Source organism: Camelus ferus, chromosome X (assembly GCF_009834535.1).
Source record: "Camelus ferus isolate YT-003-E chromosome X, BCGSAC_Cfer_1.0, whole genome shotgun sequence".
Lineage (NCBI taxonomy): Eukaryota > Metazoa > Chordata > Mammalia > Artiodactyla > Camelidae > Camelus > Camelus ferus.
In genome coordinates this window covers 95,095,350-95,110,745 of record NC_045732.1, presented here as the reverse complement: position 1 = coordinate 95,110,745, position 15,396 = coordinate 95,095,350, and the positions used below count along the sequence as shown (strand labels likewise).

The window sequence follows — 15,396 nt, the reverse complement described above, 5'->3', positions numbered from 1 at the left end:
TTACCTTCAAAATGACATGTTATTACCAGGCTCCTGGCAATTTAAAAACTAAAGATGGCTATTCTAAAACATTCTTCTAAGCCTGCAATTCTAAAACTCCCCTTTTCTATTAGAAAGCCCAGCACTCCATCAAAGAAGAAGAATGATTAAAGGAAATAAAACATAAGGCAATGTACTTTCTGATTACATCTCAACAATTGATGTCTTGCTTTCATGCAAGGTACTAAAGTGCCTGTGTACTGAAATTACCATTCCTGCTTAAAGCTGAAGCAATCAAAACAAAAATGGGCAAACCCCTTTTGTATTGCCCTGCAAAAATAGATCATTTTGAAGGGTGTTTTTGTTGTTTCAAGAATCTGTTTAACCTTCCATTACATAGAACCAGGGCATACCATCTAGCGACAATGATTTAACACCAATTCTTCAGCAAAAGGTTGCTTTGAAAATATTTTGTTTATGTTCCTGGAAATCTTGATCAATTACTGCTGCCTCCCTTCCAGTTTATTCTGCCACACATGCTCATTTTGAAAACAGAATCAAATGATCCTGAGACTACACACATTATTTATGAAGGCCAACTTCTTGCTAAGGAGGGTGGGGGTGGTCTTGTTAACAGTCAACAAACCCCACCTGAGGGGCCCTACTGCACATTTTCGTTCCCAGGTTTTCCTTTTCTCTGCCCCAAAGCCAAGTCTGTTGTGTAATAAGTTAAGCACACTTTTGAACACACTACTCATACCCTCCTGCTACCTTGCTTAGAACTTCTTTTGAAGCTTATAAGTAAGTTTGAAATAGAAATTCCCCTTGGAAGCCAGTGGGTGGTGCTTTATGCTGATTTCAAAGAAGAAACCATTTTTCAGGCTTATGAACAACAAGGGACACCATACATATTTCTCTTAGGACTTAACTGAGAGAATATAAACACAAACTGGGAGACGTGCCAGTGTGATCAATGGAAATTTACTTCCCCTCCCAGTAAAACCATTTGCTGACAAACTACTGGCCTATCTTGCAGGCTAAGTTAAAGGAAATTCTTTATCCATTTCAGATGGATGACAATACCCAATTAGAACCCTGATTGTTCTTTCTAATAATTTTAAACACTCAGCTGGCAGGGCACACTAGGGGATATGTTTGATATAAAAATATACTATAACAAATAGCTTAGCTCTTTAATAGATGATTCATGTACACATTTTCATTTGTCATAATTTTAAAGAACTGATTTATCTTAAAAGGGATAAATATGTACTCACGGTAATCACCAAAAAGATGTACTGTGAAGGAATAATATTGAAAAAAAACAAGTTTCTGGGTTTTTTTTTTTAATCTCAGTGAAAGCAGGAGCCACCTCTACATATCAGGCATAATATTTGGAAACAATGCTCCACAAACAATGGTTAATTGTCAGGTAAATATAACTGCTGCAACTGAAATGACAAATGGTCTGAAAACATTGCCTACTAGAAACTAGCCGCTGAATAATGATTCTGGAGCCAAAGAAAAACTGAAGAATTGAATGGCAGCAGACATCCAATCTAATTACAGGTGTCTTTTTAACCAGTGAGAGGAAATTGGGGGAAGACAGATTCTTGTTTCTAATCTGCTATCTGTCTCAGATCAAAAAAGCGGGGTGCCTAAAGAGTTAGCTTCTTCTGCCTTAATCAGTCAGAAAAGACTATATGACCTGAGGGGGAAAAAAGCATTGCTTTCTAATTGGTCCTCTCAACGCTGCTCCTTCACACTTATCAGTCCTGCTACTAGAAGGCTGCCTTTGCGGGTGGGATTTAGACTTCGTAAATGTCCCAAGAGAGGTGTTCGTGTCCAAGGGCAGGCTGAAAGGCAGTGGCAGAGTTGGCTTCAGATCTGTTTCCTGTCAAGTGTGACCAGTTCTTGGTTAGAACTACAATGTGCCTACAAATGAGATGATAAAATGCACAACTCTTCCTTTTTAAAGCTCTATCTCAACTAAGGTTTCTTTCTCATGATAAAATTCTCAGAAAGAGACAGGAAGTAGATTTAGTGGGGTTGGGGTGAGCACAAGAGATCTTTTGGGGTGATAAAAATACTCTAAAACTGTGTGGTGGTGATGGTTGCAGAACTCTATAATTTATAAAAATCATTGAAGTGTACACTTAAAATGGGTGAATTTTATGGTGTATAAATTATACTTCAATAAAGCTAAAAAGATTCTTAGAAATAACTTGGTACCTATTACCTAAAAAGAATTACTGGTGAATTAGGGTGGAAAGAACACATTTGTGGAAATCAGGGTCCCCCAAAGCCAACTTTCTGAATGGCTCCCCTCTGTTTTGAATTTTTAAGCCTGGTAAAGCAAACGGTAAGAGGATATAAGATGGGGTACACACAGCTGGGGGCTAGCTCGATTGAGGTCATTTCCACTTTATGTTTAATGTCAATGACAGGCATTTGAAAGAGACAATCCATACAAGCCAATAAAAGTGAGTGGAAAAGAAATGGCTGCTTAAAATGTCAAACTCTTTCAAATCAAAACAAAAAACCTAATAATTTAATAAGTGGCATCTGCCCTTTCATTTTTGTACTTTTAAAACTGTGATTCTCCTTTTGACAACAGAAAAAAAAGTTGGCATTTCGTATCTGTGCCTGAATTTTTGCTCTTAAAAAAACAAACAGTTGGAAATGGAATTTAGAATCTCCTTTGAAAGGGGAGAAGGAGGTGTAAAGGGGGCAGACTGCAACAGACTCCTGCACCTTCAGGGTCCCATGCTAGGACTATGGGAAGCGGTCTCATTCTCTGCTTGAAGCAAACCCAGTCAAAATTTCCCAGCCTCTGTGGCTGGTTGGCTTGGCTGATTGAACTCTGGTGCAAATGAATAAGCCCACAGATGTGGTTATGAAATGGATCTCAGCCTTGCTCAGTTCATGGCCTCACAAGATACCCGGTCCTTAGCCAGCTGTTTCACAAAGGTAAGATGCATACAAGGAGAGTCAGGTGGAAGGATGTAGCTGCCTCAATACATTCACATCCCCAGTCTTGGAGAAATAACCTAAAGTACACATTCCACTCAAGGCTGGTCAGAATCTGCCTCTTAGAGGAAAAGAAATGATTTCACAGTGAAAACATAACAGTTCAAATGATGCTGGATGGAAACGCCAATGATTGGTTTCCCAGCAAGAGGAGGTGACGGAACTTAGATGAAGCATTTATATAACCAGGCTGGCAAAATCAGTTTGTCTGAGAGAAGGAAGCATGGGCTCAAGGGCCACCTGTGGTCCCAATCTATTTAACATTTAAATTACAAACTAGGAGAACGTGATAGCAGGAAAAGCGGTCCAAAAGGAGTGTCCTGATTCTCACTGCTTTTTCATCTTTTCCTAAGTCCAGGAATTAGGAGGCTTAAAAGTAAGTGAAGTCCAGGGCTGGACTCTTTCCCCAGATTCTTTCACTTCTTCCCGTGACCCTCCTACCTCTTTTCCTCTTTTACCCATTACTGACCCTTTACTCTGTCCCTGGCTTCTTACTGCGTATTCTGACATTTATGTGGATGAACAACTGGTGTAGAGAAAGAGCACATGGCTCGAGCCACTTACTAACTGTGAGCCATAGGGGAAAGTCACATGACTCTCTAAGCCTCAGATTCTTGATCTTTTCAATGGGGTTAAGGCCACACTGCGGGGTTGTGTTTAAAATAGGACAGAGTTCACTAAAGCCTTTGAAAACTGGATCACATAGATAAGTCATTAATTCTAAGGTGTAAGGCTTCCCATTTTCACATCTCTGGAATAAGTATGTATCTTGCAATCAGTGCATGTCATAGTTTAACCGGCAACATTTTCCATAAAATAATGGTGTACTTATAATCGATGATCTGTTAGATCGCATGAAATATGGCAATTATTATTCCACTTTTTAAAAGTTGGTTACAATGTCAGATAGACTGGCTAATCACTAGAGATAGAGCAATAACGGTAGATGATTCTTAAAACCCAGTTTTATATAATTTTGTGACAAAGAAGTCTCACTCTACTAGCACTAATTTGAAATCAGATCATTGCTTTTGAAAAGAAATATAATGCGGTCATCTCTGAGTGGTGGACTTAGAAGTAATTTTTTTCCTGGCACTTTTCCAAATTTTCTGCAATGACTATGTAATACACACACACACACACACACACACACACACAGCATTAGGAAAACAGTATTAATAAATATTTTAAAATGTGCTTACCACTTTGAGGATTCAAAATATGATGCTTGTTCAATGACCAGCCTCCTAGGTTAGAAGCATCCATCTCAAAACCTTGTAAGATAACTGTCCTTTTCTCCCAGAGAATTAAGTCAGGGCACATTTCATATTCATATCCCACAGACACTGCAAACGAAGAGTTAATAACACATTAGAAAATTTTAAGAGATTTGCTTCATTTTTGCACTGGTTGGCAATTCTGTGGATAATGCATTTGCTACTGAATTCTGACTGGGGTTGAAATCTGACTGCAAATGCCTTTCACCGGCCGTACTGCAGCACAGCACCTAGCCCAGCATCGGGCATCCCAAAGCGGCCAGTCAGTGCATACTGGGTAAATACATGAAAAAGTGAGCTACTGAGGCTGTCATTAGGTATGCACCAGATATTCATGAACATTAAGCTGGAGTATGGGCTTTGGAGTAGGAGGTGTGTTGTAAAACTGAAGAAATAAGCTCTGTGAAGGTTTAAGCTGTGGTGACAGAATTTCTTTCTTTACCTTGGTAGGAGAAACGCAGGGAGGGATGGTTTCTGATGTCTCCAGAGCGCAAAACGCACTTAGGAAGCTGGCTTCAGAGTACCGGGTCACTTATACAACAACTGACTACACATGAGGCAAATAAAAATCGATTCTACCAATTTATATTTGCTCCCATGCTAACTGGCCTTTGGTTTGCCGCGAAGTCTGAATTTGCTTAGAGTTCTACATGCACTGCAGGTGTAAATTCCACTCTGTGCACAAGAGATTTTGGTTTCGGCGTGTAGCTAACCAATGGGACATCACCCAGCATTCTGGCTTCAACTCTGACGAAGCACAGATGTTGTGCATAAAACTGGGAACCCCAGTATGCCTCTAAAATGGGAAGTGCGAAATGTGACAGCTTGGGTGCCTCGGCTCTACTGAAATATGTAGAACTCAAGTATACCAAGTCTCAGTCATTTTCTCAGCTGGTAAGCCTGCTTACCTGTTAGAACCCCAGAGTTCTGCTTCTTGAATTTAAAACACTTTCTGTCCTCAGTATGTTCCAAGCCTGAGAGTATTGGCTCATTACACTGCAGACCCCCTTTCTGGCAGCTGAAAATATCCCTTGCTGGTCGTCTGCCATTGCTTTCGAGTACCTGCCTCTACCTGACTCTTCAGGTGCCCCTGGAGAACTCATTCCTTTTTCCTTTTGTCATCTGGTTATGAAAACTGGTAATGAAAATGTGTGCTTAAACAATGCCAGCAAAATAGGCCCTAAGAGGAAAAATTCAAGCAGACTAGTCTGGGATTTTGGTATTAGGTGAAGGGAAAAGATGGTAATTTTAGTTCAACAGATTTGTGTGTGCGTGTGTGCGTGTGTGCGTGTGCATGTGTGTGTGTGTGTGAGCGCATGCACAGATAAGCCAAAAAGTCTTCATGATTATGAATATACAACTCGCTAATTTGGGGGATCATCTGTGGCCAATTTTAAACCACAAGGTGACTTCTTTTTGTCCCCCGCTCCATCAAAGCTTTAATAGGGATCAGGACTGTCTTCACTGGTGTGTGACCTGTGTAGCCGCACAGGGGCCCATGCTTAGAAGGGCCCCCTACTCGGCTTAATCCTCTGCTGTCACTGTCTTGAAATCCTTAGTACGTTTTTAACAAGAGGTTAGGTATTTTCATTTAACACCGGGCCCTGCAAATTATGTAGCTGGTCCTAATGGGGATGCCCTTCTACCCTGGCATCAGCTGGTGAAGACTCATGGAATGCAAACTCATTTTAGTATTAGCCCTAACCAAGTGTTATTAGCAAGGGAGATTAATGGGGAGTGGGAAAGACTCATCATAAAATGGAAATGATTTCTAAAGGGAAATTAGTTTGGGATCATCTGTGTCAATGCTGTTCTCTATTAAGAGGGATAGAAACACAGAATTTCAGTGATAAAAAACCATCTCAAAGGTAATTTAGTTTGGGTTACAGGTGTGGCACAAATCATTGCTGTCTACAATCTCCTTGATATATCTTATCATGGCCCCGGAGCTTGCTAAAACAACTCTGGCATAGTGGACAGAGTTGGTTTTAGACCTAGTCAGAAAAAACTTAAATTCTTAGGTCTGCCATTAACTAGCTGTGTAGTCGCAGGCAAATGATCTCCCATCTCTGGGAGTCACGCTCTTCATCGGTAACAAAGGAGGGAGATGAGGATGGACCAGAATTCATGGTTCTTAGACCCTTTTGGGTCAGGGAATCTTTTGTTATGAATTTGATAAAAGTGATGGATCTTCCTCCTAGAAAAATGCATATGCACACAAAATTCTGTATACAATTCTAGTGGGTCCACTGACCTCCTAAAGTCTGACCTCAAATCAAAGACTGCTGTACTAGATAATTCTTATAATCCTCCTCTAGCATTTTCACTCTATGATTCTGAAGTGCATTCTTTCAAGATTGTAATTGATCAGTCCAAATTGGGGAATCAAACCCCAAAGCCAAAGAGAGCACTGTATCTCATGTTGGAAAAATCCAGGGGTGAGAGAACACAGTGAGGGCTACACTGGTGTGTAGAATAACACAGTTTTTGCTTCTCTTGCAACATTTAAAAGTCTTGGTTAATGAATAATCACAATGATAATGATGACAAGTTCCCTTCAAGCCGTCATCTCCTCCTCTACCACTGTCAGGGTCTGTCCTTCATATATTTTAAGCCCGGTGTGCTCCCCTAGAATCTCTTTTCCAGAAGGTGATTGTGCACTTTTGCAAATAAGTAGTGTGCCCTGGTGACCTCCGACGCATTTGGAGCCTGCTCTCCCCCTCTCAGTAACAGTTAAAGATCCTCCCAACTCTGGCAGGAAATGCTTATATAAAGTATCAATTAAAGAGTTCTCAGTGCAGTGGCAATGAGACATCCTCTTCACCTCCTCATATCTGCTCTCTGAATTGCTCTCTAGCCCGCAACAAAAAAGTGCACTGGCTGCAAACCCCACAATTATATTACTTTTTTCCCCGAGTCATAGCAAATAGCAACAAGGCAGCCACTTAATAAGTTCCCTCTAATTTTTATTACATTTATTTTCTCCTGAGAAAGCTCTATGAGCTAATAAAGTTATAATTTATACTTAAGACTTGTCCAAAATTCCAACTGACTTTAATGAGAATGGCTGTGTGTTGGGGTATTTTTGTACGTGGCTCCTTGTTCAGAGTAACAAGGCAAGGTTTCTTCCTGACAGCAGCACACTGTAACAGAATCCTGGAACTTGCAGTCGGTTTATGAGAAGGCAGACGTTTCACCCCACAGAGTTGAGCTGCTCTCCAAATGCACAAGGAACTGGCAAATACAGCGGCAACCAACCCTAGACATCCTCTCATGGAAGCAGACTATAATGCACGGAAGCCTACTCTTTTTCATATAATTAAATATGGGGAAGAAAGGGCTACTCAGGGGCTGGCGCCGAGAATGCTGAGCCCTGACAGTACACTCTGCCTGGTACTGTGACAGCTGAGGTTCCGTTAAATAAGCAGAGTGGACCCACTACCATTTCCCAGGCAGCCTGTTATCTATCACATATGATCATCAGCACAGCATGGTGGAGGCCACGGATTCAGCCTCTGGCACTGTGGAGTGGGTTCGGGAAGAATAGTGTAATGAGAAGGAAAAAAATTATTCATCAACATTTCAGAGGCGCTATAGAAGACAGACTAGTCTGGCAATAAGTGGGGATTGGGGGGGCGGGACTACACTTCCCAGGGGCTGGTACCACGGTCCCATGCTGCTGGGGCCTATATGGGGAAGGCAGCTGAGAAAAAGCCATTAATATGGCAGAATCCTTTCTTCAAACCATGTGACTGCCTCTCTTGTGACACCCTTAGTTCCTCTGGATTTCTGTCTTCCTGTAGTCTCTCCCTCACCTCTACACAGAGATATGAATGGGGTGTTCCTTAACCAAGAGTCACTGATTGTGACAATAGGCTTGCTACTTTTGTAGAGGACTCTGTCCTCTGGTCACAGGATTTGCACCTCTGACTTCACTGTTAGTCATCTTGCAAATCTGACACTGGCTTATAAAGAAGCCTTTGTTATATTCAAAGCCATTTGACATTAGAAAAACAGTAACTGAATCAGAGCAGCAGCATTAGTAAGATGTGGGGACTAAGAAAGCTGAGAGCCACAGCACCCCTGACATGCAATTTAGTGACTGTGACACTCATCTGTAAGTTCCTGGGTAGGAGGCTGACGTTAAATTGCCAAGGTAAAGATGCCATGTGATGAAGCTGGTGTGCAAAGTATGACAAGATTGAGCAGCTGATTTTCAACAGCTTCAGGCTAAGGCTTCAGAATTCATAATGGCTGCATTTATGAAGGCAATATGTAATTAAAAGTAGTCTGATAGTCAGTGTGAGAAATTTACGTTACCTTCCTGAGCTTGAGGAACATCTAAAAATAATTTCATCACATTTAAAAGGTAACTAACAACAAGATCAAAACCTTCTTACCCAAAAGAAATCATTAAATAGAACAAGGAATAGTTCCCATTCTTTTAAAATAGTAGATTACTGTAAAAGAACAACAATAAAAGACAAGAGACAGAATGAACCAAATGCAGGCCAAGGCGACAACAGACCGAGGCTACACCGGTGAAATGCTATCTGCTGAGAACAGGGACCTGCCCCCAGAACTTCTACTTTTTCCTATTCTCTAGTGATTTTTCATTGGATAGGATGACCCCAGAGGCTCCTCAGTTTGACACACCACTCAGTGGCCTGAAATGCTTTGTTTACCTATCTGTTATTCCTGGCTTAGTAAGAATGTCAGAATCAGGTGATGAATTTTTACAAGTGCCTTTTCAGCACTCACGGAGATATTCACATAGTTTTCTCTTTTAATCTATTAAGGTGGTAAATTCTAGCAACAGATTCCTTAATGCTGAACCATCTTTGAGGTCTTAAAATACACTCTACAGTACTTGGTTATGATGTATTATCTTTTTAATGAATCACTGGATATGATTTGGTAAAATTTTCCTTAGGATTGGTACCTTGTCAGTGTACAAAAATAACCTTACCGGTTTAAATATGATAGCACGAAAAATAACATAGTAGTTGGATGGAGAGAAAGTACATCTAGGAAAGGTCAAAAGCATCTAGGAGGTCCTATACACCATAACCTAATATTATGAATTTGTTTTCTGGCTGCTTTGCCTGAGCCTAGCTGCATAAAAGCGAACCTGGAACCTGGAACCTACGTACCACAGAAGGCAGGGTGATGTACTGGCTCACACGTACATTCACGGGTGCCTTTGTGGACCTGGGCACTGCCCTCCTGCCACTTGGCAAGTCCACCATCCTATTACATAGGCCAGGCTAAGGGGTCAGCCTTAGCCTCTGTCCTTATTCGTTTGTTTGTTTAGTCATTCAACAAATATGCCACATTTAATGAGTCCCTCCTGTTGCCAGGCACTGAGGATAGGAGAATGAACGAGGCAGCACTCCTCGCAGTGGAGCTCACATTCTAGTGAGAGGAACAAATATGAAACAAAACAGCGCGCACATACACACACACACATTGTGATAAATGTTATGATGGGAAAGTACAGGGTATTATGAGATAGTGTATCAAGGGAATTTCAGTTGGAACTGGAAGGCAAAGAAAAAGCCTCTTCATGCAGAAGGGATTTATCTCATGAAGTACAGGAAAGAACATTCTAGGGAGAGAGAGTGGCATGTGTGCAACACTTTGAGGCTTCATATCTTTGGGAGACTGAAAGAAGGTCAGGGTGGCTAGAGAGTCGGTGTCTTTCTAGTGCATCAAAAACACATGAAGAACAACCCTTCCCCCGCCCCCATCCCCCCCAATACAGAAGAAAACAGAAGATGACCACCTTCTAGCAGTATTTAGGCATTTTTCTTTGGGGGGATTTAGGAAACAGATTCACCTTGAAACTGGACTGGTTATCCTTTGAAATAACGTGACTGATTAAAGGGGATGCGATATTGCAATGGAAAGAAACGTGCTGGTTATTTAATGACTCAGCAAACCTTTGCTGAGCAGCTCTATGTGCCAGGCAGGTAATTTGCTAAGCACTGCAGATACAGTGGATATTACACTGGGCAGCACAATTTGTCATGTCAGAGAGGCCGTACCCTGAAGGGTTACCTATCTTTTGGAATTTTCATCCATGGCCTCCTTAAAATAATATCACCTTACATTTGCATAACACCTAACAGTTAAAAACATTTTTGTGTATATTACCTAACTTGAAGATTTACAAAACTCATAAGAAAGATATGTTTACTCCCATCTGATAGATGAGATGATAGACACAGAGAGGTGAAGTGACTAGTCCAAGGTCATCCAGCTATAGCAGTAAAAGGTAGAACTGAAGCTCAAACCCTGTGACTTCTTAGCAAGTGCTTTTTTCTTCTATGCTGGCTATTAAGGGAAAGACCCATGATTCAGAAGTGCCAAATAAATAAACTTTTATTTGCTCTGAATTTAAGAAATAAGGATTGGAAGCTAGGGATAGCCTTGAAGTAGAAGCTTTGTGTATCCTGATTGGCCCCAAACAGTATCCAGTTACACTGTTGTTTACAGCATCCCCTTGAAAGGGGATCCTGGTTTGAATGATAAATTATGTGGTCACTGAATGTTAAAGAGATATCACCATAATGTGCTGAGATGGCTTGGTAGAGGAGATTGGGAGGCAAGAATCGTCATAAATGCTGACTTGGAAAATAAGTCATACGGTTTGGTAAATCATTTAATTTTTCTGTCTCTTGACTATATTATCTTACTAATGGTTGTCAAATTCTTATGCCTGAAAGTCATTTAATTGTGATCCAAAATACATGTGGAGAGATACAAAACATACACTCATGTATAAGTGAAACAAAGTTTTCTAAAACAGTACCCTCTAAATAGCTTTACATTATGGTATTTTCTATTCTGTTCTGTTCTAGTCTGGTCTAGTCTATTCATATATGTTTTGTTCCATTCCATTCCATTAAAAAAGTACTGGTTGATTCACCAAATGGATTTCACAATCTACTACCGGGTGTGACCAGCAGTTTGAAATGGGCACAGACCACTTGCTTACCAGAGTATCAATCAAGGGTCATTTAAAAACCCTGGTACGCTCTAGGTACTCTTTGGAGGTCCTCATCTCACATTTTATCAGAAATATTAAAGTGGATACAACTTATACCCCATATCCAACATTAAACATATTTCATACTAAGTGTGAAAATTGAGTTGGAGTTGACAAGCTGACATAACGCTCCACTTTGCAGACATTTATCTGAACAATTTGTTAATGTTGATTTTCTGGTTTTCTTTGCATCTTTTGGTGCCAATACCTCTATTTTTCAGGTTGCAAACATTTTCACAGGTCCTTGAAAACCTCATATCCTTGGTGCTGTGCCTATAAAGCTGAATGGATAAAACAGCCCTGCTCTCAGTTAATGATTACGAATTCCTGAGTGGAGAGAAATGATGAAAGATTATTATCTCTGCTAGCTTCTTTGACAGAAAGCCACTGGGACGTTGAATTGGGTACTCGGTAAGGTGGGTTGGTCCCTTCAGTGAAGAGAGGCAGTAGTGAAAGGCACACAGAACTCAGGAATGGGAGACCCAGGTTTGAATCCCTGCTCTGGGAAGGTCTTTCATCACTTGCTCTGTCTGAACCTCAGTTTCCCACTCTATAAAATGAAGATCATATTAATCATGCCATGCCTACCAGGCAGGAATGTTATAAGGATTAAAATGAGAAAATGCATGTGAGAGTACTTTGCAAATTGTAAAGCACTACCCATTTATTATTAAAATATTCAGTGGATGCTATTTTTGTGGCTGCCCAGCCTGCCTAGGTTTTACTGAAGGGAAATTTATGAACACTAGAGCATCGTTCTCGGGGATGTTTTGTGTGCACAAAGCAACCGTAGCTTAGCACCTATTACCATTAATGTTCCCCTGTTTCTCTCTAACACAATTTACACAGACTCCTTTGCGTCGTGAACCTTTAGGAAGTCTAGTTCTCCCTGAAACACCACTCTTTCTTGCCAAACTACTGTACTAAATAATTATGCAATTGTTGTTACCAATAACCTTGAAGAAAAATAGAATTGTTTATAGCAGTGCTACTAAAGGCGGATGGCTGATTTCCTGAACTTCTAGGACTCCAAACCGCTGCAATTTAATTTAATTAAAATGAAGACCAAGCAGAATGCATTATTACGTATTGATAATGTATGCAGATACAGGCGGACATAGGGAATTATTCTGACAAAATTCATATAGTGGATGCAGATCAGAGCCCCTGAACAAGCCAGTTTGTCAAATTAAATAAACCGTCTCTAGAACTTTAATGGCACTGTGAACGTAAAAATAATGATTTTTTTTTTACATTGTTTTGCAAGCAGCAGAGTTGGGAAAGAAACTAAATAATATACAATGATTTCTAGACATCATACCTTATTTAGAGCCAGAGAATAAAGTACCAAGGCCAAATTATTTCAAATGCTCACATGGAGTTTTTAGCAGGGGAATCTTGTCTGTGTATCAGACAACAAAATCTTTAAGCCGGATGAACTGGTGATTGTGGTTTTTGTACAGCAACCCTGGGGGTGATTTTACTCTTCTTCCACTTGATCAATATTGTACTTGGATTAATCAATCTTATCAGCTGCCATTGATACTTCTCCAAGGAATTAGTTCACACAACCTCCACTGGTAATTTATTCACTCTAGTATTATCCCTCCAGTTGCAAAATCTGTTTCATTACAAAAACTGGAGGGATACGTTAGGATCTCAAGCATTCCTTTTCTCATTTTGCCTGTCTCTCAACAATCTATTCTTCTTTTGTGACACTCTGGCCCTTAGAGATCACACCAATTTCCCACAGCTGAGCCATGTGGGAAACAAGAGCCCCACATTTCAAACTAAGTGAGCATTTCACCTCAGATATTCACCATCACTTCACATTCAGCTTGTTTAAATCTGACCTCTTTCTCCATCACTCAGAAACGAGGGGGACAGAGGTTCATATTTAAGTGGTGAGGGAAGGAGGAAGAGTGGGAGACTTTTCTAGCCATAGTTTTAACCAAAATCCTAGCTATCACTGGGACCGTATGAAGATTGGTCAAGGTTTGTTTCCTATTGCGGTTGTAATAAATTACAACAAACTTAAAGGCTTCAATCAACACAGATTTATCATCTTATAGACTCTTCTAAAAAGGGTCTCATTGAGCTAAAATCAAGGGGTCAGGAGGCTGAGTTCCTTCTGATGGGTCTAAAAGGGAATCCATTTCCTTGTCTTTTCCAGCTTCTAGAGGCCACCCACATCCCTTGGTCCTTGGCCCCCTTCTTTCATCATCAAAGCCAGCAATACTGCATCTTGCTGTGTCTTTCTTCTGTAATTAGAGTTCTGTTTTCCTCTAACTCTGACCTCTCCTTCTGCCTCCTTCTTCCACTTTTAAGGACCCTTGTGATGACATGAGGCCTACCGAGATAATCTAGGATAATTATCCCATCGCAAGGTCAGCTGATTAGCGTATCTAATTCCATTTCAAACCTTAATTATCTTTGGCCATGTAACATAGTATATTTACATCTTTGGGAGGTAATGGCTATTATTCTGCCTACCAAAAGGCTATACTAGAATTTCTAGTATATTTCAAGCAAATCTGAGAAGTGTCATATATATAGCACCACTGTTAATATCTGGTACACAATTTAGTCTGGTCTCATATCAGTTAGGTGATTATAAAATATGGCCAGGAGTACAACTAAATGTTTTCTTCTTTGCTTGTTTAGAGTCAATCATATCTATTAAGGTATGAGCTCAGTGGTAATATAGTTGATCCCTCTGCCTCCATCTGTTTATCACCTGAACTATTTATTGTCTGTTATATTCTTAAGGCACTCACAATCCATCTTCAGAGAAGTAGATTCTCCAACTTCATTCTACCACCTGTTCTAATGCTTTACCACCGTCAAGAAAATTCTCTTAGTCTCTGTGGGGCTGGAAATGGAGACGAGGTAGTAAATAAAATCCATTTAACAATGATTAAGTTATCAGGAACATTTTCTACAAGGTAAATAATCCATATTCCATCTTAGGTACCACACTTGAAATTAGTTTGGCTGTTTTCCTTGGGATCCTTGCCAATCTTCTTTCTCTGCCTTAAAAAAATATGTCCCTTAAGTGCACATAAAACATCATGAGGGACTTTTTCCCCTCTCCCTTGGATATTTCTGAGTGAGTCAATTGTCTCTTGCTTTTATTACTATTATGAGCCTTAAAAAGGAACCAACAATATATATTTCAGCATTTTAGTTAAGGCTATTTTATAGTCAGAATGCTGGTGGAAGTTTTGACTAGGAACACCAGTAGAAACAGCAAGTAAACTAACATCCATAGACAAACAATAGGGACGAAGTCATCATCACTTGTGTGTATCCTAGAACATTTTGCCCTTCTTTTTGTCTTAGTTGTTATATTCAATCATTCATGGATATCTTAGAAACTAAGCCATTAAGAGTGCTTAACTACAAGACGGAGGAAAATTTTAGAATCTTTAGCACTGGAGGTATTTAAAAGGAAGAGGTGTAACAATTTTTATGCATAAAGTGAGGTGGATAAAATGGTGTGGTCACTGTGGAAAACAGTTTGGTGGCTCCTCAACAAGTCACACAGAATACCATATGACCCAACAATTCTACTACTATGTATAGTCTGCAAAGAATTGAAAACAGCTATTCAAACAAATACTTGGATACAAATGTTAACAGCAGCACTATTCACAATAGCCAAAAGGTAGAAACAACCCAAATGTCCACCAGCTGATGAGTGGACAAACAAAATGTGGTATATTCATGCAATGGAATATTATTCAGTCATAAAAAGGAACAAAGAACCGATATATACTAACATGGATGACCTTTGGAAACATTATGCCAACTGAAAGAAGTCAGATACAAAAGACCACATATTACGTGACTGTATTTGTTTGAAATATCCAGAATAGGTACATCCGTAGAGACAGAAAGGAGATTGGTGGCTGTGCGCCTGGAGGAGAGGGAGAAGTAGAGAGTGACTGCTAGTATGTTTAGGACTACTTTGGTGATGAGAATGTTCTGGAATTAAATATTGGTGATGATTGTACAACCTTGTCATAATACTAAAATCCACTGAATTGTACACTTTAA

At 40.1% G+C, this 15,396-nt stretch overlaps 1 protein-coding gene across 1 annotated transcript in view; it reads right to left on the bottom strand.

Moving 5' to 3' along the window:
* TENM1 (teneurin transmembrane protein 1) overlaps nucleotides 1–15,396 on the bottom strand; it is a 631,171-nt gene that overhangs the window by 89,958 nt on the left and 525,817 nt on the right. Inside the window, exon 21 of the mRNA XM_032474729.1 lies at nucleotides 4,212–4,355. Within this exon, the coding sequence (XP_032330620.1) occupies nucleotides 4,212–4,355 (144 nt within the window). The remainder of the gene's footprint in view (nucleotides 1–4,211; nucleotides 4,356–15,396) is intronic.